Below are 26,300 nucleotides of genomic sequence, written 5' to 3'. Positions count from 1 at the left end.
GGTCTGGGGCGCGGGGCCATGGAGGAGCCCGAGCCGAGCGAGCGCAGCCCTTTGCTGAGCAGCGGCGAGCGCGGGCGGGGGCCGAGCAGCGCCTTCCAGGGCCGGCGGCTGGCCTGCGCCGCCGTGCTGCTGGCCGAGCTGCTGGAGCGGGTGGCCTTCTACGGCATCACCTCCAACCTGGTGCTGTTCCTCAACGGGCCGCCCTATGGCTGGGAGGGCGCCCAGGCCAGCCAGGCGCTGCTGCTCTTCATGGGCATCACCTACCTGGTGTCGCCGTTCGGGGGCTGGCTGGCTGACGCCCTGCTGGGCAAGTTCGGCACCATCCTGCTCAGCATGGCGCTGTACCTGCTGGGCATGCTGGCCTTCCCCGTCATCGCCGCGCCGCACACCCGCCAGGGCCTCTGCGGGGACATCCCCCTGTTCCCCGTGGAGAACTGCTCCTCGCCGGCGGCCAACGCCACCCTGGCGCCCTGCTCCCCGCTGGGAGCCACCCGCTACTGTGCCACCGCCACCTTCGTGGGACTGGTCCTCGTGGGGCTGGGCGTCGGCTCGGTCAAGGCCAACATCACCCCGTTCGGGGCAGACCAGGTCGAGTATTGTCTGGCAGCTGCTGAAGCGCTCGTGGGTGCCCCAGGGGTGGCAGAGGGGCTTGCCTTGGTGGGGTGGACAGTGCCCGACTGAGTGATCTCTCTGTACGTGTTCGGCCTTGGAGGGTATCAGATCGTCCAGCTCTGTTCCCTGTTTAATGCGAGTTGTTAAGTTGTGCCCTCTTTGATAAAAGTTTGGTGCCTGTGGGGTGTCAGATCCCTTGTGACCTTTGGTTTCATGGTTACCCTGCCTTCTGAGTTGGCTAAGCCATCAGCATCTTGAGGACTTGGGCTGAATACTTAATGGCCATTAAGTGGGCTGTTAATTATCCTCCCTTGTGAGCTTGTACCCAGTTAATTTGACCTCAGAGCTCATCAGATGAAGTACAGGATACACATTTTTAGCTTTGACAAGGATGACATGGGCCTTCTAAGGCAGTGTCAGAGGCCTTTACCATCCTGTGATAAACGAAGGCTACAAAACAAACAGGTTTTGTGCACTTTTTTTTGAGCACTGCATTGCCCTTGAGTGACATTTTTGTGCAGGCTAGCGCTGCATCACATGATGGGTGGAATCTGCTCTCAACGTGGTAAACATCACCTGCATTGTTCCCATAAGGACATGTCCTGTCTGATGACCTTATCCGGATCCGCTGCAGTGATATCATTCATTGGGTCATCACTGCAGAACCGAGTGGCTTCACAGAAGACACTTGAGAGGCAACTTAGAGTTCAGTAGCAACTGGAATGCTCTGTTGCGTGTACTTTTTTACAGTCCTGTGCTAAGGTGCTGTGCTGGCTGTGGATGTTGAAATGTAATTTCTGCTTTACAAATGGAGAATTTCAGTATGTTCAGGTACTGAGCAGCTTTTCTAACTGAACTGAAAATCCAATTGCATGTCTGTTTACTGGCTCACTGAGTTCTGGTTAGAGCAGGTGTCAGAAATGCCATGAATTCTTTGTAAGAGGGAGGATCTGCCACAGTATCATTGCCAAACATACCTCTGTTCTCTGTTGTGCAGTTTGTATTTGTCATTCTTTGGCATTTCATCCTGAATTCTGGAGTTCTGGGTGAAAGGCAGTATATAAATGTAAAACATTATTACAGCCCAGGATTGTGTGTCCCCAGTGCATTAATTCTGTTTAAACCAGCCTGAGCCCATCAAGTGAAATAGCTTTAGTATGACTTTATCTTGTAAGATGTTTTTCAAAACTGACCACTTATCCCCGGAATGCTTTATGAAAGTTAAATATGAGAGATAAATAATGGCAGGAACAGAGCAAAAGAAGAGCCATTGCCAATGGAAGTGTAGCTGTTGTAGCTGGATTTTGTAAAGGCTTTTCCCCCAGGATTTCAAGGAAAGCAGTTTTTGGCTGGGTTTGCAGGTAATTCACAGTGATTTATGTAGGGTGAAGCAAAGAAATACTCCTTTCTGGGCCATAATAATCAGTGGAGCTCTGCCGATGACTGAATTTTCCCCCTTCTCTCTTTTTCTGGCTTATCTCTTGTTAAATATATTACAGCATGCCACTTACCTTGGTGTGCAGTTTGGGGCCCTCTTGGGTGCCTTGTCCCTGCATAGGAATGTAGAAAACTGCTGGGGAGATGTGTGTATATCTGTATCTATGTATCTGTATCTATCTATATATCTGAGAATAAAATCTGTCTCCCAGAGCCACATTCTTGGGAGGCCAGAGCACAATGCAAACACGTTTTGGCTGGATGTGTGCTGATAAGATTTGTCCTCTTTCCCCTAAGTACCAAACAAAGGTATGAATTGTATATCATGTACTTTAGTTGGCACAATCACCTTTCAGAATGTTAATTACGTTTCACTGCAGATCTCTTAAAAGTCACCGTGTGAATTTTTCAGCTTTAATGTGTGTATGGAATTTGGGTGGAGAGCTGTAATATAATGAGAGGTTTTTTTATTTAGCAGAATCACTTTGTGGAAAATCGGAAACTGAACTGCAGTACTTACTCTTCTCTGAATTTGAAAGATCTGGTTTCTAGTTTCTGACTTTCTGTTAAATGCATGCTTTTAGAAGTGCTGTTAAAAGGACCCAGTAGACTTAGTATCGAGTGACTTCCACCAGTCAGCTGAGCAAAAAAAGTTCCTGCTAAGTTGGGACAGACCAGCTTTTCCCAACCGTGTTTATAAATGAGCTGTTTTTCTAGAAGTGGCAGACTGATCCATCCTGCTGCTCTAAATCTGAGCTGATGGTTCTCGGAATAGTGTTTCTAATCATGTGATCCTATAACCTGGCACTTTCCAGTTCCCCTTTCAAGTGCGAGTTTTTTGCTGTCACTTCCTGTTCCATGGAGCAGTTTGTGACTTTCTGCAGTTAGGAAACAATAGGACTGTTGGTCATTATTGTGAAAGCTGGTTCAGCTTCAACACTGAAGCAGAATAGTAGCAGACTCCTAATCTAGTATCAGCCATAATCATTGTTCTAATTATAGCTGCATGTCTTTCAGGGTTACAGCAATTGGAGGTGCCAGGTTTCACCCACACTGGGGCTTCCCTCTGAACTGCCTTCATAGCCAATAAATCTATCAGGCCATAACTGCCAGAGATCTTCTAACTCTGCTGAAATTGTTCTTTTACAGTTGCTGTTGGAAATTGCTGCTGTAAAGATGGCTTTAGAGTGATTTTCAGCCTTTATTTATTTGTAGAGCTTAGATTTTCCAGCCTCTGGATAAGGATGGGGAACCACGTATATAGGTTGGAAGGTCCCTAACTGCAACTTATTTTGTTGTTGCTGCTGTTGAGCTTCTTATGAGCTTGTGGACCTCGAAGACTCTGCAGAGAACAGTTTGAATCAAGTTTTGGCTTTCACAAGGCCAGTAAAAACAGATGGGAGAGGAAACAGATTTTGTATGTGGACTTGCTGAATTTTAGTGTAAATTTGAAATTATGTAGCAGCTAGTAATACTGTGTAGCTCCGCTACGGAGCTCTCTCAGATGATCTCAAAGAATAAATGCTGTCTGCAGTGATGGATTAATCAGGATTCTGTAAATTTGGCTGCACAGAACTCCTGTCATTGTACCTTCTGTTGTGGGCTAAGGACAAGGTTCTGCGTTTCATCCTTGCTCTGTTGTGTGGTTGCTCTCAGAGCTGACTGGGATGAGTTTGGGGGTGTTTGTTGCATTTGCTGCTTGTGACTGTCAGTTGATTGCAGGAACAAATGAAAACTGCTACTGTCAGGCACTTTTGAATGATCTTGTTCCTTTCATGGGAGTCAGGTGGAAGGTCCCAGCTTTGGATCGGTTGTGATGTGAGACACACACTGGAACTCTGAAATGCTGGGGTTTAGGGCACACTTGAGATCATTAGCAGGTGATGACAGAAATGAGATGTCACAGTGAAATGGTGGGCACCAGCTAGACACAAGCTGCAGCAAAAATGGCAAATCTTGTGGGTAGTGAGTCCTCTGAAACCAACCTGTGAGAGGAGCAAATGACCTTGTGACAAAGCAAAGCATCTAAACACAGCAACTGTGGACAAGCAACGATGTTTGTTTAGATTCCTGACTCTTTACATAAAAATCAAAAGGTTCTAATAGAGTCTTAGTATTTGAGTTGTGTAATATTGTTGTTTCCAAGCTGTACAAACTGCTTTGGCTAGCACTTGGATCATCTCCTAAGAAAGACATTGTTGCTGAAAAATCCAGGGGAGGGATAATGGAGCAAGTGATCATCTTTCTTCTAAGTCAGAAGGAGGTCTGAGTACAAGCCTTAGGACAGCTGTGCTGTGGAAGCTGCTGTCAGTCACATATTTGTAAGGTGTTTGCATCAAGGGTTGTAAGTAACGATCCAGTTACTCTTCCTCCCATTCTTCCTTTCAGTTGTGCATAAAATCCTGTTCTGGTTGCAAGATGGGAACCTCGGATCCTGAGTTCAGAGGATTGCAGTGCAGTGACACAGCTGCCATTGAGGTGCATCCTTTTCCTGCTGCAGTTGGTGGTGGGATTTTAGGAATATAATGAAGATGGTGGTGCTGGTAGCACAAGGAGAGTGAGGAGAGTGCTGCTATGCTTGAGCACAGATGAAATTGAGCAGAGGGAGTGATAGATTTTTTCTTTCTGCTTGGGTGATTGAAAATAATGCAAGCAGAAGGGGGAAAGGAGAGCTCCTGCAGTTATGTGGAAAAAACTTGTGCTTGATAAAAGTAAAATAATAAAATTATGACATGTTTTTCTTCTGAGTTCCTTACTAAAATGTAGTGTTTACTTATGAAAATGTTTTGTGCTGTCACACACAGCTCAGGTAACAGCCAGGAGGGAAAACTTTTTAGTGATCTGCTGTAAGTGTAATATTGCTGACATTCTGGGCAGCCAGTGAGATGTTTGAAAAGAGCTACAGAATTGCCTTTTAACTCCACTGTCTTTCCTGGTTTTGACAAGACATCTTCATAGTTCTTTGTCTTTGAGAAGATATTCCACCAGGTAGTTCAGTGGGATTTTTATTCAGTTATTAATGTTTGCCAGTTAAATGCCATAGTGGCATTTCAGACATGGCTGTGATGTGATTTTTACTGCAAATATATAGTTTGATAAAGAAGGAGAAAATGGATTCTTTGCATTGTAAGCCTGATGTGTGTCTGTCCCTTGAGCACTGCCTTCCTTTTGGTCACTCTGTTACAAAAAGGACACTGGAGATGGTGAAGGAAGTTTCTGGGAAGGGCCACAGACATGGTCAGTAGTTTCCAGGTGAGGAATCATGAATCAGTCTAAATTTTCTACCTCTGAAAAGGCAGCAAAAAGGAAGATGTGACAGTGGTTTGTGCCCACAGTGGTCAGGGGAGAGAGGCTGCAATGGAGCAGGAATGGGATGGAGCTCAGCTGTCTCTTTTGTTTCCTGGAACGAGGTAAAAGGAGCGAGGCTCGGACAGGGCAGGTTCAAAGCAGGCAAGTGGAGGTAGTTCTTCCCACAGTGTAATTACCTGTGCAGCTCTTTGCCGTGGGATATTTTGGATTCTGAAAACTGACCTGGGTTCAGAGGCAGGTTACACAAGTTTGTGGAGAGGAGAGCTGCTGCATTGATTAAGTAAAGAGAAGCCATCCTTGGTTCAGGAAGTTTCTCAGGAGCTAATGATCGGAGGCTGGGAAATGCTTGATAGAAGCCTCATGCTGTGCTTCCCTGTTCTTGCCTGGATCAAAGTTTGCTTTCTTCTCCCAGCTTTCCTTTGTAGAGATGTCAGCTAGGTCATGTATAAGAGGGAGGATGAGAAGTCATCCTCCTTGCAGAAATGAGAGAACTGAGACTTTGTGATGAATAAATGGAAACTTCATCAAACAGATTGCTAACACTTTGCACATGTTGGAGCACTGTGTTCATGTAATTGTTTGCTAATATCCTGCTGCTCATTGGGGTTTGGAACAATTCCTAGATTGACACACTGCTGCAGTTGATGAAAGTTAGGAAATGAGTACCGAGTTGAAGCTGGAGAGGGAGAATTTCTTGGGTTTAGTCTCCAGGATTGTGTGTGACATTCTAACAGACATACCTGAATGCCTCACAATGCCATTAGCTATGCACAGGAATAGATATTTTAATATTTCCTTGGTTGGGCTTGGCTAAATGATACGGATGGGTTTGTGCACCACTGGGAAACCTGAAGCTGTTAATCAGAACTGACAGTGTTAAAAACTCATTTCAAGACACAATTTGCTTTTCGTATTGCAAACTAAACATGGATCTTTTGAAGATCTGGCAAATGAGGAGGGGAAATTTGCAATTACAAATGAAAGATAACTGACTCAGCAAGGCTGGTGCATGGCACTGACTTGCTAGTTACTGTTAATGGCCTTTCTGTCATCAGCCACTGACAAAGTATTATGGATTCTTTTACAGACTACTCGATCTTTTTAATGTATTTCAAATTTTAATTTGCCTAATTTCTCTTACATCACCTCTTATGAGTGATGCTGGGTTCCTGGGACTTCATTGCAAAACATGGGGTAACTTAAAATAGGCAATAATAAAGAGTGATGGTGAAAACTGTACAGGATAGTTCTATAAACCAGGGATGTCTTTACTTTCACTGGAGAGACACTGAGAGCTTCAAGCAGAAAAATAACACTATGAACAGCACCGAGTTAGTCATAAATAAATATTTACTGTGGCCTTGTGATCCTCAGGCAACCCAAATTTAATTAAATTTTTTTTTAAAGGTCAGAATGACAAGTCCTCAATTTGTGTTCTGATGAGAGGCATTAGGACAATGTTAAAATTTAAATTTGTTGTTTAATTACCAAGTATTCATTTGAGGCTTAGAAACTGTTATGTAGATACAGTTAGAAGAAGCAATTGTGGCAATACGTGAATTTTTAGGTAGTTTAACTTTTTGTTACTAAAAAATAGTTACTGAAACTCCTGTGAACTGTGGGATGTTAATCTGAGGGAGCTTTGTGTAGAGAAATGACCCAATGAGAGTCAGTGTGATAGAAATAATAATGGCCTCTCTGGGGAAGCTGTGTCTCAGTAGCGTGTGGCTTTTTCATCCCTGTGCCGAGCTTCTAGAACGTTAGTCACATAATGGTGCAGCTCACTAAGCTGTCACTGCATCAAATACCCTGTGAAGCCCAAAACACTTAAATCATTTCAGTGTGATTCTAAATGGAACCTGGAATTGTTTGAATTCTAATTCAAAGATTCTAATTCTCTTTAGCCTTATTTTCTTCAGAAACGGAGTGACTTGCTTTTAATCTTTTCCAGGTCAAAGACCGGGGTCCAGAAGCCACAAGAAGATTTTTTAATTGGTTTTATTGGAGCATTAACTTGGGAGCTATCCTCTCTCTGGGAGGCATTGCATACATTCAGCAGAACGTGAGCTTTGTCATCGGATACAGCATCCCAACAGTTTGCATTGGGATTTCATTCATGGTTTTCTTATGTGGGCAGAGCTTCTTCATCACCAAACCTCCTGATGGTAGTGCCTTCACAGACATGTTCAAAATTCTCACCTATTCCTGTTGCTCCAAGAAGACCCAAGGGGAGCATTCAGCAAACAGGTTTGTGATGAGCTCTTCTGTGTGACCTCAATTCAGAGTTAGTTCAGACTGGCTGGTAGTAACTCACACCAGAGACTGCAGGAGAATGTGCAGGTTTGCCCCGAGAACTGGAAAACTGGAGTCCTGGAGATAGTTTCTGGGAGTTGAGGGGTGGAAGAGAGGCACACTTTGAGATCACTGGATCTCCCTGCAGCCAGGTCATGGTGTCAGCTGGGCTCTGTGTCCTGCCAGTTCAGAGTTTCTGAAAGTGTAATGTAACCTGACGGTGCTGCTTCTAAGCATTAGTTAACTTTCTTCTCTGTTAGATATGTTTGTGGATGCCTTCTGATTTGAAAAACACTGTCATCTGCATTTAATGCTGTAAGTAGCTTGATGGGGAGCCAAAATTTTTCCACTCTTAAGAGTTGACCGTGAACACTGGTGGTTGAGTTTAATCACTGGTAAGAGATATCAGGTGCCTCCTCTGCAGAGAGGTTTCATGTGTTCAGGTTGCCAAACAATTCAATGACTTCACAAGCAATATCACAAAATACAGGTTATTCTAAGTTCTGCCAGTTACTTAGGGCTGGGTGTGTGGGGAGGATGGGAAATAAGGAAACTTCAAAGCAGAAGGTTTCCTCTTGTGTTTCCACCTGCTGGGGATCCATTCTGGCCCAGCTGTGTTGCTGTAACTTACATGAATGACTTCGTTTGGAAATGCATTACCTTTTTATAAGGATTGCCAGTTATGTTTAACTAAACATTTCAAACTCTTTTCCAAAGTGAAGGCCAGGGAGTGCTGCACCAGCCTCGAAGGCAAAGCCTCTTTGAGATGGCCAAGCTGTCTCGGGGAGGGCCCTTCAGAGAAGATAAAGTAGAAGATGTAAAAGCTCTTGTCAAGATTATCCCTGTCTTTCTGGCTTTAATACCTTACTGGACAGTGTATTTTCAAGTGAGTGGTTCCAAATGGTTACAGTTATATTTTACATAATTTCTAATTTAACATTTTGGGGGGGTTGAATATGAAACTTACCCTGAAGTTGAGAGATGAAAAACAACTGCTAAGAATACTCTCAAATAATATTTTGACTTAATAATAGAAAAAAAATTAAAATCATTACAGTTGTAGTTAATACTCACAGTTGTTCAAAATCCCATATCTTAAACACTGTGCTGTGTTTCATCTTGCAGTTGTTTCACATAGGTTAGGGTAGGTGATCTAGACCTCATGTTAATTTTCAGGTTCTGTCTTACTGAGATGATTCGGGATATCAAATACATTTTGGGCAAAAAAACTATGCAGGAATTGTTTTCAAAGACACACAAATGATTCTTTGTGGTTTTAGTAAAAATAACTGTAAGGTTAAAAAAATCCTGTAATGTGCTAACCATAATTCTTTTCACTTTGCTGTGTTAGCACTTCACCTCTGGTACAATCTTTGTTAATTGTTGTAAAATGAAAAATACCTTGCTCTCAGCACTCCTTGTCCAAGTAACCTCAGCTCCTCTTTCCTAATGCTAGATGCAGACAACATACGTATTACAAAGTCTCCATCTGAAAATTCCTGAGATATCGAATGACACCAACTCTATCCACACGGTAAGCAGAGCTAAACAAGTGAAAAGGACCTTTCTTTCGTTGAAATGCAGATTAGATCAGTACAATACTTCCTGGGAGTTTGGGTAGTGCCTTTGGGGGTCAGTGACCTCAGCCTTTGGGCGTTTAGGTGCATGATGCACGGCCCAGATTCTGTCATACCAGCAATTACCTGGAGCTCACACCAGCCTGTTCTGCATGGATGCAGGTAACTCCCACTGCTTTCATCAAGAATTTCTTTATCCTTCAGTGGCCAAAGTCTGATCTTTGAAGAAAGCTTATCAATCTCCATGCCCTGAGTTTTCCTACCAGGACAGAAGCATTCCTGCAAGCCCAGTAGGAACACCCATCCTTAAGTGATACCTTAGCATGTGGAATTGGAGACACGCTGGTTACTTTATACTGCCTAATCAATCATCACTTTACCTTTAGCATATAGAAAGAAGCTGTTGGATATTTTTCAAGAAAGGCTGGCATCATGTGATTGCAGAAATGGTACAGAGAAGTAAAACCAAAAAGTGTGAATATAAGTTATTAACAGGTCTACTTTGTGTTATTCTGCACCATGTGACTGCCTTGTTACAGCACTGTCAGCTGGACCAGAGAAGTGGGTTGGTTTTGTCTTCAACTGCCTCAGAAACACGTCAAGCAGTGCTTGTATTTTGGGTCAGAGTCAGTGTGATGCACAGTATCGCAGTGTTCTACAGGCAATTTTAAAAAATCCACCCAAACCAGAACATTTTTATAAATCTACCTGTACTGGCTTAGTTTGTTAGCTCAGAACAGGTGCTAAATATTATTAAGCCTGGCAGAAATTGTCTCGTTCACGCTGACGTGAATCTTACTGTGAATTAGTGAATCTTGCAGATGAGACAGGATACGTTACACCACCCTCTCTGTTCACTTGACAAGTGTAACTTGATTTTAATTGAATTGTGCATTTACATTAGTAAGACTCTGTTTCTACTGTTCTGTGGCATATTTCTGATCGTTCTAAGCCTACCAGAAAATACACAGACCTTGCCTATTAAATAGTTTTCATGACTGAAGCAGGTAAAAAGTTCAATTCTGTCAGACTAGAAACTGAGCTAACAGATCTAATGAGCAGCCAGCTTCGATGAAAACCTGAAAAGCTGAATACTTTCCTCAGCTTTTAAACACTCTTATTTGACTTTTCACAATGTCTGTCAGAGCACTGTTTATTTTAGATCAAAGTGTTCAATCAAAATCTTTTTTTGTAAAATGATAGTAAAAATCAACTCCTAAGTATGAAATTGCTAACTTGAGTCATCTCCCCTTTCAGTTTCCAGCAGCCTGGCTGACCATGTTTGATGCAGTGCTTATCCTGATCCTAATACCTTTAAAAGATAAACTGGTGGACCCCATTTTGAAGAGGAACGGCTTGCTCCCGTCCTCGCTGAAGAGGATTGCAGTTGGAATGTTCTTTGTCATGTGCTCTGCGTTTGCTGCAGGTAAGAAAATGACTTTGAGGTCTCCTGACACAGTGAATCGTTCAGCTCATTGCAACAGCATTTTTTTAAAAACTGTGTGAATATTTAATTTGGCATTATTCGGATCTTTTTTCATGGGATAGTTGGAATGTGACTTCATGGATGCATTTCCCTCAATTAAGGGGATTGTATCCAAAAACTTACTAAACTGTTTTGAATGCTTGCAATAAAATTGGACCACTTTTCCTACCTGAAGCAGACTTTGCATATACCCTTTAAAAAGAAGTATGTTTCTTCATACATTCTGACTTCCAAGTATAAAAAAGGTTAAATTTTAGGTAAAATTCTTTCCCCTGATTGGAAATAATAAAGTTAGGTTATGGCTGAACAAGAGTTTCCTCCCACTTTGGGTTTTCTCTCCCCTATCTTCATGTTTCCTAATGTTTGGGGATTAGTGTAGTGTAAAATAGCTCAGCTGTAGCATGAAAGGGAAAAGATGGCAACTCTGCTGGCCCCATAAATCAGCTGCTTTTGAGATGATTTAAAGTTGTTAAGCCCTGCTGATGTGGAACTGAACATCTCTGAGCAGCGCTTCACAGAATCTATAGCCTTCCCCAGCATCACTGTAATGAACATATTGATAAAGCATTATAGCATTAAATAAATTCATTTCAGCACTTGTGATCCCCTATATTTTAGGGAGAGGGACACTTTATATGGCTATTAAGTTTTCTTTCAATGAGAGAGGTAATTACTTTATTAGGCCAAGGTCACTTTGTGGGCAAAGAAAGTTCTTAAAGCAAAGGCATTTAAAGTTAAAATAGGAGTGTTTCTCTTATTCCGTTTTCTTAGGACACTGCTGCTGCAGAAGAGGATGATGTAAAACAGTTAAATGTCAGCTCTTTAAATAGAACCTGTGGGCTCACATATGAGGGAATTCAAAACCAGCAATATCTGTCTTTATTAGTAGTGGGGAAAAGCACATCGAGCTGTGCTAGCTGAGTTGGGGAATGGGTTCATACAGCAAAATTCTTTAAAATTTCAAATGCTTTTTTCAATTCACCTATAAATGTAACATATTATTTTGTTGTTTTGATCCTCCCCAACTCTTCCCCAGTAGAAACTGAAAAAGTGACTTCTTTGGGTGGTTACTTGCAATCTGTTTGCAAAGTTTAGCCTTTTGGAGTAACTTAACATCTCCTCATCATAACAGGAATCTAAAAGCTTCAGTTGTGACAAATTTGGGGATTAGGAAACTGTTTATTTCTAGCAAAGTGTTGATTTATATGTTCCATTCAATTTTTATTTTCTCATTAAGTGATATTTATAACTGCCATATTTTAACATTCTTAAAATACATTATTACTTCCAACCATTGGTGCCTTAGAGAGGGATACTGATTAAAATCTTTAACATATGAAAACGTTAAGAACTTGCAGTCATGGCGTATCTTAATGATTTGTTTGTGCCATATTTCCATTTCGACTTGCTTATCTAACAGCCATTAGTTGTGGACACTACTCAGGCTGCCTATTAGATTGTTTAGATTATTTAAGATATTTTATAAACTGTGTTAAAATACAACTGATTAGATTTAATGAACATCTGCTGTGCTTCATGCATCTCTTGGTGAATTCTGAGCAGCAATGTTCAAGGTTATTCAGCTGGAAAATCTACTTCATTTATAGAGTTTAAACCATTATAGCAAGAAGTTAAGATTATTTTAACTGCTAAGAGTGTAAAATTAAACATGAAACTTGTCTATCAGAGTCTAAAAGGAAGACTCCATAGATAGCAGATTCTGAAGTACTTGGAAGATAAATTTATGGCAAAGTTTGGTATATTGTAGTTGTGCTCCTAGGTGGCTCAGTGCTTATTTTGTAAGAGTGTAAATACATTAAGGATCACTTGATCCTTGGTGGTGCAATAATTCTGTGTTGAGGTAAATAAATGAAATTATGTCTGAGCTCTTAGATGACTGTACTGCTTTGTTTACACTTTAATTAAGTTCCACTCTAAAATGTTTGGCAGCTATATTAAAATGAAAACATCAAGAAATCCAGCTTTATTTTAATTACAGCAGCTCCTCATAGTTCAGAGGGCACTGAGGTAGCTGAAGAGCTAAAGAAAGAGACATAAAAATAAGATGGGTAAGTGGTCACCTAAAAAGAAGTGAAAATGTGGTGCCTTGGCCTGATATGAAGAACTAATAAATCCAGAACAATCTTTACCTCAGACCCAGATGTTAAGAGGTTTGGCACTGTCACTTAGCACAGAGATGCTGATCTGGCTGGTCCCCTCAGGTTTTTATGTCACAGATTTGGGGAGACAGGGGAGAACAGGTATCATATTGTGCATTAGGAATTGTGTTTGTTTTTATGACAAGTGCTGTCAATATGGCTCAGAATGGTTCAGCCAACATATTAAATGTTGGGTGTCCGTGGCATCCTTAGTGTGGCTCTAGGAAAGAGGAAGCTGGAAGGGAGGAAGCAGATACAATCACTTGTACATGGTGTGGGATCCATGAAGCATTATATCTAAGCCCTGTACAGGTTTTTTTAGTAACAGGAGGGGTATTTTGTGTCCCAAGATGAGGCCAGGTCTTGGCGCAGGAAGTAGAAGGAGCCCCAGATGGGAGGCTGTGAGTGTAACACGTACCATAGGAAGCAGTGTCAGTGACTCAGTCTTGCTCCTCTGAATTGCGATGAATTAATTCACCTTCTTGCCAAGGATAAGAGATGGGAGTTCTTTTATAGAGGTCCTTTTTGGGTGAAGCAGGGAGTTTTATTAACTATTAGCTATTCTGTGTATTTTATGTAACAGTGAGTCAATCATTTAATCTGAGCAACTTCAACAAAACCCTACAGCATTATTTGATATTCACTTTCTACTCTGAAGTGTTGTGCTGAGCAAGCTAAAAATGCTTATATTTTACACTATCATGTCTCTTTTTCACTCTGTATGAAGTACTTTCTATGCAATGTATTGCTTGTAAATCAAGCTCTAATGAGCTCTTGGGTCTCTTTGGATGAAAAGTGTCATATAAATGTCATAATCATATTCATAGAGGGTTTTCATAGTTCTGCAGGACTGGTGTAGCCATTTCCATAAGCAAAAGGGTTTCTAATTTATGAATACTATGGTGGCAGTTGAAATGGTTCAACACTGCAAAGCAGTAGTTTGTGAAAATGAGATTGTCTTTAAACAAACCCCAACACAGTGTGTATGAGAGCTCTCAGCTGATCCATCCAGAAATGGGGAAAGTATTTGTATAATTATTGCTACTTAGTAAGAATATAATCACTAATTCTATGGCAGAACAACTGTATGTCTTGAAATCACAGCAGCAAAAGTAGTCTGAAATGCTTTATGTTAGGAAATAAATGCATATTCCTATTGTATCATTTCTAATTGCAATGCAGGCTGAATCCTAATTTAATTCTTAATATGGAGAAACAATGTTTGCATCCTAGGTCAGTCTTTTTACTCTCCCCTTTCACATAGGAATTCTGGAAAGCAACAGACTGAAAATTGTAAAGGTTAAAACAATTAACCAGACCATTGGGAATGTCACGTACCATGCTGCAGATTTGCCAATATGGTGGCAGATTCCTCAATATGTGCTGATTGGATCCAGTGAAATATTTGCAAGTATAGCAGGTAAGAGTCTTTGTGTGCTTTAAATCTGCTTTTGTATCTATCATAAATGATGGAATCTTAGAAAATAAATACTCCTCAAATCATTACAAGTAAGCTCTGATGTTCCCAAATACATTTTTATAGAATATTGCTCAATATAAGTGGCAAAGCTCACCATTGTCTTGCACATTTGAAGCCTGGCTATATAAGACTGTGCTTTCAAAACTGAATTTCAAGCAGAGTAACACTTAAAATATTTGTGTGGCGTCCAGTTAGAGCTGGATATTTGCAAGCCCTAATGGAAAACAATATACTCTTTCAGTATTGTATTTTAATGCAGTTTTGTGTCCTCTGAATCTTCCTCTGTGTTGGAAAACCAGGTTGTACCTTGTTGTTTTTTTTTTTTTCATCTTATAAACTGAGCTCACAGCTTAGAAAGTCAATTAGTTAGTGAACACACCTTTCTGAGGGAAAAGGGAAGAAATAAACCATACTTAGAAAGATTTAGCAGTTTAAATTCATGTTACTTGAGTTTTTTCATCTCTGAAATAAGAACAGTTTTTGTGAATATTAATCATGGAGTAGCTATTTTTGTATAGTTTTATCCACTTTATTTCTAGATCAGTTTTTCTGTAGCTGTTTTAGCACCTCAACATGACACTAAGCAAACTGAAATACTGCTCAAATTTTGCTTGTCTTGAACAAATGCAAGAGATCTTAAAATTCCTTGACACTGTGCAGTGTGATGTAGTGGACAGCTGTGTGCTCACACTGATTCTTGAGCTGAAAGTGAAGTGAGAGGAGAGGGTGAGCAGGACTATAAAATCTGATTTTCTGGTCTGTGTCCTATACATGCAGGGCTCATTAGCAGGAGGAAAGCTCAGGCGACTTCTCTGTGGTCACTGTGGCTTTCCTAACTCTGGTTTGCTGGGGTTACACAGGTGGAATGCTCCTGGGAGTCTCTCAGCACAGTGTTTACACACGTGGTGTTTGGGACCAGTGCTTGGTTACCAGAAACAGAAACCCTTCTGAGTGTACAGGTGGCTCTTCTGGCACTACTTAGGGAGAATTGTGGAGCTACCTGGTGCAATCCATCAAAACTCCTCCAGTGACTTGATGTAAAAATAACTTCGTTTTTGCTTGACTGTAGTTACTTATTAAAGTGTTGAAATCCTGTTTGCAAATATTGAACTTTGAGGATCATCCACTCTAACTGGCATTACTACAGCTCTTTTTCTTGATTGCTCGTGACAGAAGCTGCTGGTTTCATTTCCCCTGTGGGAGGTTACTTTCATTCCTGGGCAATCACAGCCAGTTAAAGTGAGATTCTCTGATTCTGGAAGATCTTGCTGGCGGTGGCCCCAGCTGTCACATGGCCCATTTGTTCCCTCTTAGTGGAACAGAGAACTTCTGCTCCATCAGGTTTCTGGTTACACATCTTCTGCTGTCATCACAGTTGTTAGGAAATAAAATAAGGTACTTGGATTGCTTGGCAGGTAGAATAAAAGTGGGGTTTGGGTTTTTTTTCCTGTCTACTCATTTGCTGTATGTTTCATTATGTATGTCTGGTACCTGTCACAAATGCTAACCCACAAAAATCTGAAGATAAAGTCTTGCCTGATTTAGTTACTCATTAAAACTAAGGCTGTGTTTAGCATTTTTACCCAAAGAGTAAAATGAATTACTTTTCGTTAGTTTAGTGATTGTGGCACTTAAATGCTAATTCAGATAAATAGATGACTTTTCAGAAATACAAGAATTCGTGGAAAATTAAATCAATTTCTTCCCTCTTACACAATCTCATTTCTCTGTCAGATACCATTAATAGCTTATAGGTGTTTGCAAGGAAAAAATAGCAAACCTGTCTGCAGGTTGTGGAAAGGCTAAGGACTTGAAGCATTCTTAGTTTGTTGAACTCCAAGGTGAGAGGACCTTAGTGGAATTCTTTGTGAGAAGTTAAGTCTTTAAGGCTTACACAATTCTTATGTGAATATTCTGCTCCTTCTTATGTGAACACTCTGCTGTTCTGCACTGCTGGGTCTGTACCAACAGCATCATAACTTCAAAAACTCTTGGCCAACGTTTGCAAAAATGTACCAGAAATCCTATGCAGAGCTTAATTGCTTTGTGTAGTGCACTTTTCATTTGATTTTTTCACAAAGGCCCTTTCCTGCCTTCTGATTGTTATCTAAACATAATTCTTAATATTTTTAAGAAGACCTCTCAAGACTCAGAGTATACTTTACCAATTCAATATTGAAGTTGATAAAGGCATCAACTGTGCTGTGAATTTCAGCCTTAAAATAAGCAAAGTGTTAATGGTTACAGAACCACAGTGATGTGGAAATGTTTGTTGTGAGCAAAAAGGGACTAAATATCACAAGAGCTGAAACATAGGTTTGTTTTTTTGTTTACTGTAAAACGAAGCATATTCTTATTAAGCCACATTAGTTACACTTGAGGTGCCTTTAAAAAGATGACACACATTGCATTAATCTTTTGTATTATTCTGTCAATCCTCCTAAAGCACCCTTGTTTAGCTGGGAATTGTAATCTCACATGACAACACCAGCAAGGGGCTTTAATTTCAGGAGTGCTTGTTTGCAGGAGCATGAAATCATTATCAATGGCTGCCAGCAGCCAAAGGAGCCCTGAAGGCAAAGAAAAGATTTTGTATTCTTTATGCCAGATTAAATATTACTGTTGCTGCAAAAGTTATTCAAATTTAGAAATGTACCTTATTTTGTTGCAGAAAGTTCAGGGTTACACTCCTTTTGGTTTTTGTTCTGAGTCTTAAGGTCTTTTTCCAGCTGGAACAGTCATGTCCAGTCTATCTGTAAAACGAACAAGAGAAGAAATGGTCCAGATCCTTTCACATGTTACACTTGAGCTTAACTTCTACAAAATATACAGAAGCCTGGAGACCAAGATGTGACCGAGGCTCAGGAGACCTGTGGCAGCTCTGGTAGCGTAACAAGAAGTTACAAACAAGCTGCTGTGCCCTCAGAGCATCTTAAAGTGCAATTGGACAGATAAATACTCCTTGAAAAATCTGAATTGTTACATGGGTGGCAGAGCCTAGGAGAAAAAGGCATTTTTAATTCTCAAAATAAATAATCATTTTGCCCCCCTCCCCAGCCCGTTTGCAGCTGTCTCTCTGTTTCTGGAGTGATTTCTCTCGTTAAGGTTTGAATTTGGGGAAGCCACGCAGCTGAGCTGGGTGAGGATGTTTCAGTTCCCTCCTGGCCTCAGAGCCAGGCTGCTGCTGGCCCATTCTGCCACGTTTTGCAGAGGAAAAGAGCAGCAGGGTGTTGGTTAGCAGCGATTCCTCAGGTGGCAGGAGGGTGCTGTTAGATCAGTGAGAACACACAGCTCTGATTCTCTCACAAGAACAAAGTTCCTCCCTCGCAGAGCAGCCCCATTGGCCTGTCTGGCTTGAAGTGCTAATCCTGTTATTGAAAAGAAATGCCAGTGGATTTCTATTAAAGCCTGTCTGGAGCAGCACAAGTCAAATAGCAGTGGTGGTGTAAATAAACCATGCCTTTATTATGCAAGACATAAGAGTTATGCCATTTTCAGGTCTGTAATGCTCTCCTTGCAAAGAAAAATGTTAGATGTGGTAGCATTAATTCTCAGTATGAAGCAGACTGTTTTGAAACAAGCATTTCACCTGTCAGAAAAAGCTCTGCAAGGAATGTATTTGACTGTCTCTTGTGAATAATCCCATTTGATTTTTGACAGGAGTATTATTCTAAAAGGGAGAGTTAATCATGGGCATTAATCTTTGCGTGGCACAGCCTAACCCAGTGTGTTCTCTTGGTACACAAATTCAGTTGCACAGATTTTCAGATGGATGGTCACTGGTACGTTTTTCTTGGGTTTATTGGTTGAGACTTGAGTAAAGACAGCTGAAAGTTCAAGCCCTATATCTACAGATCTTAAAAATAATTGCTAGCAAGCAATGAACCCAGAAAATTCTAGATCAAAAGTAAATTAAGTTAAAATAATTACTGCCTTTCCAGTTCCAGTTAATTTCTTTGTCTGCACATTCAGAGATAGACACTGAGGCTGTGAGAAATAAAAGTTCATGGCCAGTGCAAGAATGACTTTCACTTTGCTCTCCTCAAGGAGTGCCAGGTGCTTTGTCCTGCGTACACTGCACAGCAGACAGGGAACAGGGGCACAAGGGAGACAGGAAACATGGAATTGCCAGCTTAGAGTTAGTTTAATACATTTCTTTGAGGATCATTTTAGACAGAAAAATGAATTCGCTGGTTCAGAAGATTCCTTGATTTTACACATGTGATATAAAGAAGATCAAAGTCTGTGTCCCAAATGCTGTCCATTTAATGGGTTGATACATTGATGACCTTTAAGAAGATTCATAAAGCAGTTAAAAGGACCTGAATCCTAGGGATTCACTACACACCTGTAACTTCTAGAACACTTCTAGAACAATCTACTCTCATTTCTTACACATTCCAATAGCTTTTTTTCATCTTTTAATACAGGCCTAGAATTTGCATATTCAGCTGCTCCCAAATCTATGCAGAGTGCTATTATGGGGCTGTTCTTTTTCTTCTCGGGGATTGGATCCTTTGTTGGCTCTGGATTGTTGGCACTGGTGTCTATTAAAGAAATTGGCTGGATGAGTAATCACACAGACTTTGGTAAGTGTATTTTTCAGTGTATTCATGGTCTGCAAAGTAGAATGCTTCCCTGAGAAGCAGTTAAGATTCAAGGACATGGCACTGTTGAGTCTTAACACAGTTATTATTATCAGAATACTAATTTGTCTACTGCTTTGTTAAAGTTTCATTTTGCATCTGAGTATGAAATAACGTGACCGTGCAAAATGATTCATTGCCCTCATGAAAGCACGGGAAACACCTCTGCAATGCCTCAGTTATTTTCTCAGCTGTTACTGCATTTCATCACTAGAAACTACAAATATTTTCATTTCAGTAAAAAATATTTTAATTATGTGCAGCAGAAGAATGTATTTGGTATAAAGTACTGAAATTGCTTTCTGTGGTTATGGGAAGTCAAATGTACCCATCTCTCTCGTAGTGATTATTCAGCTTCCTCATTTCAAGTGGCTTCATTGAAATTACCATGAGTTAACTTTGCATTTCTATCTGCTAGCTATTTATAGTCCTGAAGTTCAGCAAATCACCTGCTTTGAGTTGCCAGTGGAGGTTAAAAATAATTATTGGCACCAGTAGGTGGCACATTGGGAATTTCAGAAAACCCTCCCATCCTCAGTGGGCTAATTAGTTCAACCAGGAGGAGTGTGAACAGTTCTTAAAACGTCTGCTAGACCTGCTGTGTGCACATGGCTTAAAAGTGCAGCCTAAACTTTAAATTTGGTCTAAGAGAATTTGCCATTTCAACTGGATCTGCATCTACCAGAAAGTAATGGTGTCTGATCCCTGCATATGCCACAAGCTGGCATCTGTGGTTTCTAAGTTGTCCTTTAAGAACTGCAAACCATAACAAGTAGCCTGAGCTTCATGAAAGTGTCCTCATCAAATGAAAATTTCACCCCATTGAGACTTCTTTTCCCCAGTCCATTTCAAAATTAGAAAAGCAGCCTTTTCTGCAGCTCCATATCGAGGTAATTCAGCTGCTAAGGGCTCAAGAGGAGGATAATAATTGCACACAAATTAATGGTGGTACTTTTTCAGCCCCTTGCCTTTGTTCTCCGAAGCAGCCTGTGAGAAGACACTGCCAGATACTCTCTCTGTAAACTGTTTGGGCTGTGCTAAATCTATGCAGAGATGGCCAGAACTGGAAGGTGTTGCCTTTCATGAGCCATTGCTCATCATTTTGAGCAGGCTGCTCAGCTCAGTGGATTGGCCTTTGGACACCTGTCAGCACTGGCTATCTGCACCTTCCTTAGTGCAGCTGAGTTTCCCCAGCAGGTCCAGACCCAGCTCGGGGTCATCTGGAACTGCAGCACCACAGCAGCTGCTGCTTTAACCCTTTGTAACTTTATAACTCAGTTTTCATTTGGTGTAGCATTATTGAAAGTACCACATTCACAGCTGAGCTTTACCTGGGTTTTCTGGGGTAGGAGTTGCAAGGAGGAGTCCGTCAATGAAAGATCTGGGGCTTTTTCAGTAGATGCTGTATATTAACTATAAGCACATGCCCCAAGTTTCTGCTATTTCTGCCAGCTCATGACATCATTGGGGGTGACTGACTGCCTCCAAAATCTCCTGAGGAAGTTCCCTCTCTGCCAGCACTTCAGGGGTGGTTGCTGCCATTGAATTGACTTGTTTCTCCCACAAAAACTAAGATTTCATGGGTTTAATATCCCATCTCATAAAGGATAATTACTACTCTTTAAACACATCTGCTCTTGAAATGGAGATTCACATGTATATTGTATTTTAAATGTCAAGGAAAGCCTCAGTTTAATTTTACTGCATTTTATTATAAGTTCATTTAATTGAATCTTAAGTTTCAGTAATTAAAGGAATTTAATCTGTACATTTATAGGCTTGCTGCAGGAACAGCTGGTTCAGGTCCATGTACACGTCACCATTTTAGTTTCTGCAACCTATCTGATAATCATAATGGTCCAGTTGGCTGTGGTGTGTTGGAAATGAGCCACAATATATTGTTCTTGGAAGTACAGCAAGAGCTGTGCATGCTTCCTAAGAGAGGAATAATGTTTTAGCAATGAGCTTTCTTCATTTAACATTGTTTAATGTCCAAAGCACTGATTTGTGACAACTTTGAGGGAGCATCAAAGGTGAATTGAACCACGGAGAAGTCACCTATGTTTTCATGAACTCTAAACTTTGTCCCAAAAAAAGGCTGAGAAACCATTGCAGTAATGCTTTTTTTATATCTATGGAGTTGCCAACTTTTTCCTTTACAGCATTCGTTTTTTGGTTTTTTATTTTCTTTTGACTTGGTCTAAGGCATTGGAGAACAAAAGAAAACATTCCTTATCCTGTGCACAACTTCCTCAGCAGTGCCAGCCTTTGCTCTGGGTAATTAAAAATGAACTGTGCTGTGGGATGGAAACGTGATTTGGTTTGGTTTTGCAGATAAGTCTTCACCACTTAAACTTGATGAGATTCACATTTTTGTTTGTATCACCTTATTAATAGTTTTTTTCCCCTCCCCAATTCTTTCTAGGTAATATCAATGGCTGCCAATTAAACTATTACTTCTTCTTGCTGGCTGCTATCCAAGGAGCAACCCTCTTGCTTTTCCTGATTGTTTCTGTGAAATATGAGCACCAGAAATCCAAGGTGAACGAAGTGGCTGCCAACGGGAGGCTCTGAGCCCCGGCCCAGAGCAGACTGTGCCAGCAGCCCCCAGGGAAGGGGCAGTGCCCCCGGGCCAGGAGCTCTCCTGTTTCCCAGTGGGACTCTCCAGAGCTGCCTGGGCAGGAGCTCTCTCCCTGCCCTGGTGTGAGTGGGTAAGTGCCTTATGTCACGGGGCTGGTTCTTGCACTATGTGTCCCCTGGACAGCAACCCTTGGAGTGAATTCCCTGCAGGCATTCGAGTTGCTCTTGTTCATGGGGAGATGTTTACTGAACTCCTAAAGCTGGGACACTTGGAAGTGGAGTCTGAGGAGCCACACGGGGCATGGACTGTTCTGACCCAAACCTGAGCTCTGGATCCACAGGAACACTCGGCAGTTCAAGCCTGCCCTGAGGACACAGGAGAGGAACCATTTGACAGGAGCCTCAGCCAGCGCTTACAAGCACAGATCTTCAGTACTGAGAGTCATTTTGGGGGGAGAAACAGGGACAAATTAAATTACAAATTAGCACAGATTAAAAAGGAATGGAATTTTATAATTGACCTTTTACTGACAGTGTTTCAAGGATTTAAGTCCAAACTTGCAGTCAGGAGTATCCAATACTGAGGACTGAATCCTGTATCCCAGTGGCTTGTCAGACAGCTGCTGCAGACTTTGGTGCACAATTAACACTCGTTGGGACTGAAATTGCTTGACTACAGCAATGTTTTTATTTTTGAGCCTGCATTAGATGTGTTAGGACAACACCCACCTTTGGACAAGGCCCTGTTCAGTCTAACGCTGTTACTCCCCCAAGGACTATTCCAAATATTTGCAGGAAGCAAAGTGAGCTGGAATTCTGAGCAGATCAATGCACAATAACCATTTAGCAGCCTTTAGCCACGTCCTTCAGCCTTGTCTTACTTTTAGTTAACGTGCTCCAGGGTTTGGGTCTTTCAGCAACACATTCCTCCAGCAGAGCAAATGACTTTATGTTCAGCCTCTTGAATTTTAATGATTCTAACAATTGTACTTCAGATTGTGTGCAGACTGGTATGGAGGGTGCAAGGAATTGTGCAGAAAGAAAATAAAACCTTTTTATTAATGTGTTGAATTTTTATAGTTTCCTTTGTCTGCAGTTCTGTTGTTGAAAATGTCCTTATTTTGTACATGGACATCTTTTTAATGAGTTTACAAAATAAAATGAACCTCCATGCTGTGACTTTTGACCCTTTGTTTCTAGGTGAATAAAATTATACTACAAGTATTTTGTTCTTGAGCCTTTATTTCCTGAAGACACAGTGGAATGGTGTTGGATTTCTGAGTGCCCACAGGTCCCCTGTTCATTCTGTCGGGTGCTACAGCAGCGTGCAGGATGACCTGTCCTTGCCCAGATAAATCAGTGAAGATGCTGCAGCTGTTGCATTCCTTAGCATGATTTAAAACTGGAATAACTAAATAATGGCTCTACGAGAAAAAACTCATTTGCTTTTCTAACTCTGTTTTAGAAGCTCCATATGCTGTGTTTCTGGAGTCTCCCATTGATAACCAGCTAAAAAAGCCTAATATTGACAGTGGAAGCTGCATAAGGGACAGAACAGGGACCAAATAATTTTTCCCTTTTTTTGGCTGCTGTTCCAAAACGTACCTGTGGTGTTTCACATCTGCATCACTGATTCCCAAAGCTCACACAGGCCCAGGACAGAGCTGGGTTGTGCCTCTTCCGTGGTGTTCGGGGAGATTGATGGAGATTTGGCTTTCAGAAGTGTTCCTTGCTCTGAAGGACTGGCACTGCTGGCAGCACCTCCCACAGGAGCACTGCTCCTGCTCTCAGACACCATCAGCTTTGGGCTCTGGGTACTTACCCCTTTCTGATCAGTGAACTTAAATTAAATGCACTGTTTTCCCCCAAGTTCTTAAGTTTTATCAACAACATTCATAAATTTCCCATCTGATAAGGGACAGTTAAAGCTGAGTTTAATGACAGGAGAATAATCTGCAGATTAGCAGAGAAATCAGGTGTCTGGCAGTGTGAGAGGCTGTGCAGGCAAACCAGTAAAAGTGCTGTTCAGGGGAAAGGCTGAGCAGCAGCTGCTGGGTCAGCCTGGGCAGTGTGTGGGCAGAATGTGCCACCCTGCTGCAAGCACACACTGAGTGCCCCTGTCCTCTGCAGGGCCGTGCTGGTTCTGCCTCTCTGGAGATGAGCTGAACATGCAATCCGTTGTATCATTTAGCTTTTATTTGGGATGACTTGGCTCAGCTCCAGGCTGAGTAATTATGACCATTTATGAATATTAATCTGACACTTCTCATCAAAGGGATGAGGCCTTGTAGTGACTCAGAGGCTTTGCTGGTTCTTCCTCCCCATCTCATCTTGCAGTGTTTCCACTCCAGTTGCAGAAATAAGGCAAATCAATTAATTTTATGACTCTGCACTGCAGCTCATTAATGAAATAAAGTTTTAGAGTTTGAGTTTGGTTACATTCACTTCTTAGGTTGTTCCAGTGCAATGGAAAGATCTGGCAGGAGTTACCCTAATGGATGCTTTTAAGCCTCTGTCTTTCCAGGTGCCTTAAATTCAAAGCACTACACAGAAAAGTACTTGTTCAATGTGAGAGGAGGTCTCTGAGTAAAGTTTGGTACTTTTGCTTGTAAAGAATTGTAAAAACAATTAGCATGTACCTTGCAGTGCCTACCCAGGCTATAATCAGGGAGGAAGGATGGGTGCCTGTGTTCCAGCTGAGATTAGAAGGTGGGTGCATTGCTCATCTAATTGTGGATATTTCCAGAGTACAGCCAAACCTGTTTCTCCTGCCTTTGTGTCTATATTGAATATCCCTCCTCAGAACAGGGGAGTCTTTTTCACTTATTCCCCTTATGTAAACCTCCAGCGTGAGTTTAGTTACAGTAGTTTAGACATCCATCACTATTTCCCTCAAAAGTCTGTAGTCACCTCCGAGTTGGTTTTATTTGTGTATTTTTGGTGTTAACAGAAGTTGCTCAGGGCTGACATGAGACAAGGCTGCTCAGCTTAACAATAAACCCATGTTAGAAGCTGCACAGAGTTCTTAATTTCCAAAAAGCAATTTCAAACACCAAATATTATCCCAGTGATTTTGTTTATATGCAGAGCAAGTTACGCTACTGCAGCAAAGCCCTCTGGGGAAGCAGATTAAAACACTTTCCATTTGAACAGTCAGTGGTTTGAGACAGGTTCACTTCTGAGGAAGCAGAGAATTTGTAAACCAACACTGCTGGGGGAACAATGCACATACCTGAGAGCGTGGTACCTGCTGGCCCGCATGCAAGGATGGACCTGCAGGGAAAGAAAAGAGATGAGAGTTAAGGGCAGAAGCCATTAAACAGAAAATACCATTCTTTGAGTATTTTCCTACTTCCTCATGCATATTTTTCATTAAACATGCTTCCTTTATCAAGATGTTCTCCTCCAGTGAATAAGTTCAAAATATGCCCAGAACACTGCGGGATGTCCTTCAGTGGAGGGAACGCCTGTGCCCAGCTGAGCTGTGTCTGCAGTTTGTGGGGACAGGCTGGAGTCAGCTCCAGCATGGAAGAACCTCAGCCCAGGCGGGCACAGGCAGTCCCTGGCTGGCTCTGCTGCTCCAGAGCTGCTGCCAGCAGCGTCCCCAGCACGGAGCCAGCCTGCACAGCCTGCACAGCCTGCAGCCCCCTGGGACCAGCACGGACACTCAGCAGCCACCCCACAGCATCCTCTGAGAGGCTGCTTCTCCCCCTGCAAGGGGGTGTTAGCCAGCGATGGGATCTGGTGACACGAGTCCATAAATCACTTCTGACAGGGAACAGAGCGCTGCCATGGACAAGGGAAAACGAGGGAAATACTGCTCAGGCTTGTGAAGGAACCTCAAACAGGTAATGCACTTTCTGAAAGCTGAGATACATGTGCTCATCCTGAGTGACAGCCCTGGGACAGGCTGGACATTGTGGAGTCTCCTCTGGAGCCATTCAGAACCTGCCTGGATGTGACCCTGTGCCACCCTCTCTTGGTGACCTTGCTTTAGCAGGGGCTTTGGACTGCACGAGCTGCAGAGGCCCCTCCAGCCCACAATCCCTTCTGATCCATCCCATCACCTTTTCAGAGCAGTTTTCTCTTGGCTCTGATCTCAGGAGACCCCAAGGCCCAGATTGTTCTGTCTGCTGTAGCCATGGAAACTGGTTAATAGCGTGTGCCAACACAGGAACCATGGCACGTCTAAGTTACAATAACTGATAACTTGATCACAAAGACAAATGGCTTCACTGTCAGGCAAGGTGCTCGGACGTGCAGCTCTGCAAAATGAACATCTGGGAGGAGCAGCGTTCTGCTAGCTGGGAGGAAGGGGCTCCAGGGAGGAGGTGCTCAGGGCTGGTGTCGCTCCCAGTTCCAGGCAGATTGTTAGGCAGACACTGAAATAATTACAATGTGGGAGAGGGTTCCTGTTAATTGACTGCACATTTTAGAACTCTGTCAATTGTATTAAAAGTCTAGAGATGCCCTAATTTCTGTCTCAACAGACTTGAATCTCGCTAGTTCAGCCTTTACAGCTTTCCCCTTTACTGTCCTACAGTGGCCCCCACTCAGTTGTGCAGTGATTAATCCCAGACAGAGCCAAAACCCAGCCTGGGGCTGCCTGGGGAAAGCCTGGCAGGGAGGCTACTGCAGGCCATCAAAAGTTTAATAATTTCAAAAATTATACCACACATGTGCACAATCCTCATCATTTCTGAATTCCAACTCATCAAATTG

At 42.0% G+C, this 26,300-nt stretch overlaps 1 protein-coding gene across 1 annotated transcript; it reads left to right on the top strand.

Moving 5' to 3' along the window:
* The first annotated feature begins 11 nt into the window (after positions 1 to 11).
* Positions 12 to 22,802, top strand: SLC15A4 (solute carrier family 15 member 4). The gene is made up of 8 exons (XM_042034951.1): positions 12 to 588; positions 7,310 to 7,605; positions 8,368 to 8,536; positions 9,107 to 9,184; positions 10,485 to 10,653; positions 14,137 to 14,292; positions 18,783 to 18,941; positions 21,424 to 22,802. Exons 1-8 carry the CDS (start codon positions 19 to 21, stop codon positions 21,570 to 21,572), a joined length of 1,746 nt encoding a protein of 581 aa, XP_041890885.1. The 5' UTR covers positions 12 to 18; the 3' UTR covers positions 21,573 to 22,802.
* The last annotated feature ends 3,498 nt before the right edge of the window (positions 22,803 to 26,300 follow it).

This window comes from Corvus kubaryi, unplaced genomic scaffold (assembly GCF_017639235.1).
Source record: "Corvus kubaryi isolate FWS band 111438036 unplaced genomic scaffold, C.kubaryi_AGA036_p1.0 37382, whole genome shotgun sequence".
Taxonomy (NCBI): domain Eukaryota; kingdom Metazoa; phylum Chordata; class Aves; order Passeriformes; family Corvidae; genus Corvus; species Corvus kubaryi.
The sequence above is the reverse complement of the archived record's forward strand: the minus strand, read 5'-3'. Positions and strand labels throughout refer to the sequence as shown.

Coding starts and splice junctions, on each gene's coding strand:
- SLC15A4 (XM_042034951.1), top strand. CDS start 19: ATGGAGGAGCCCGAGCCGAGCGAGCGCAGCCCTTTGCTGAGCAGCGGC. Junction 7,606..8,367: donor GGGGAGCATTCAGCAAACAG/GTTTGTGATGAG, acceptor TCTTTTCCAAAG/TGAAGGCCAGGGAGTGCTGC. Junction 10,654..14,136: donor GTGCTCTGCGTTTGCTGCAG/GTAAGAAAATGA, acceptor CCTTTCACATAG/GAATTCTGGAAAGCAACAGA.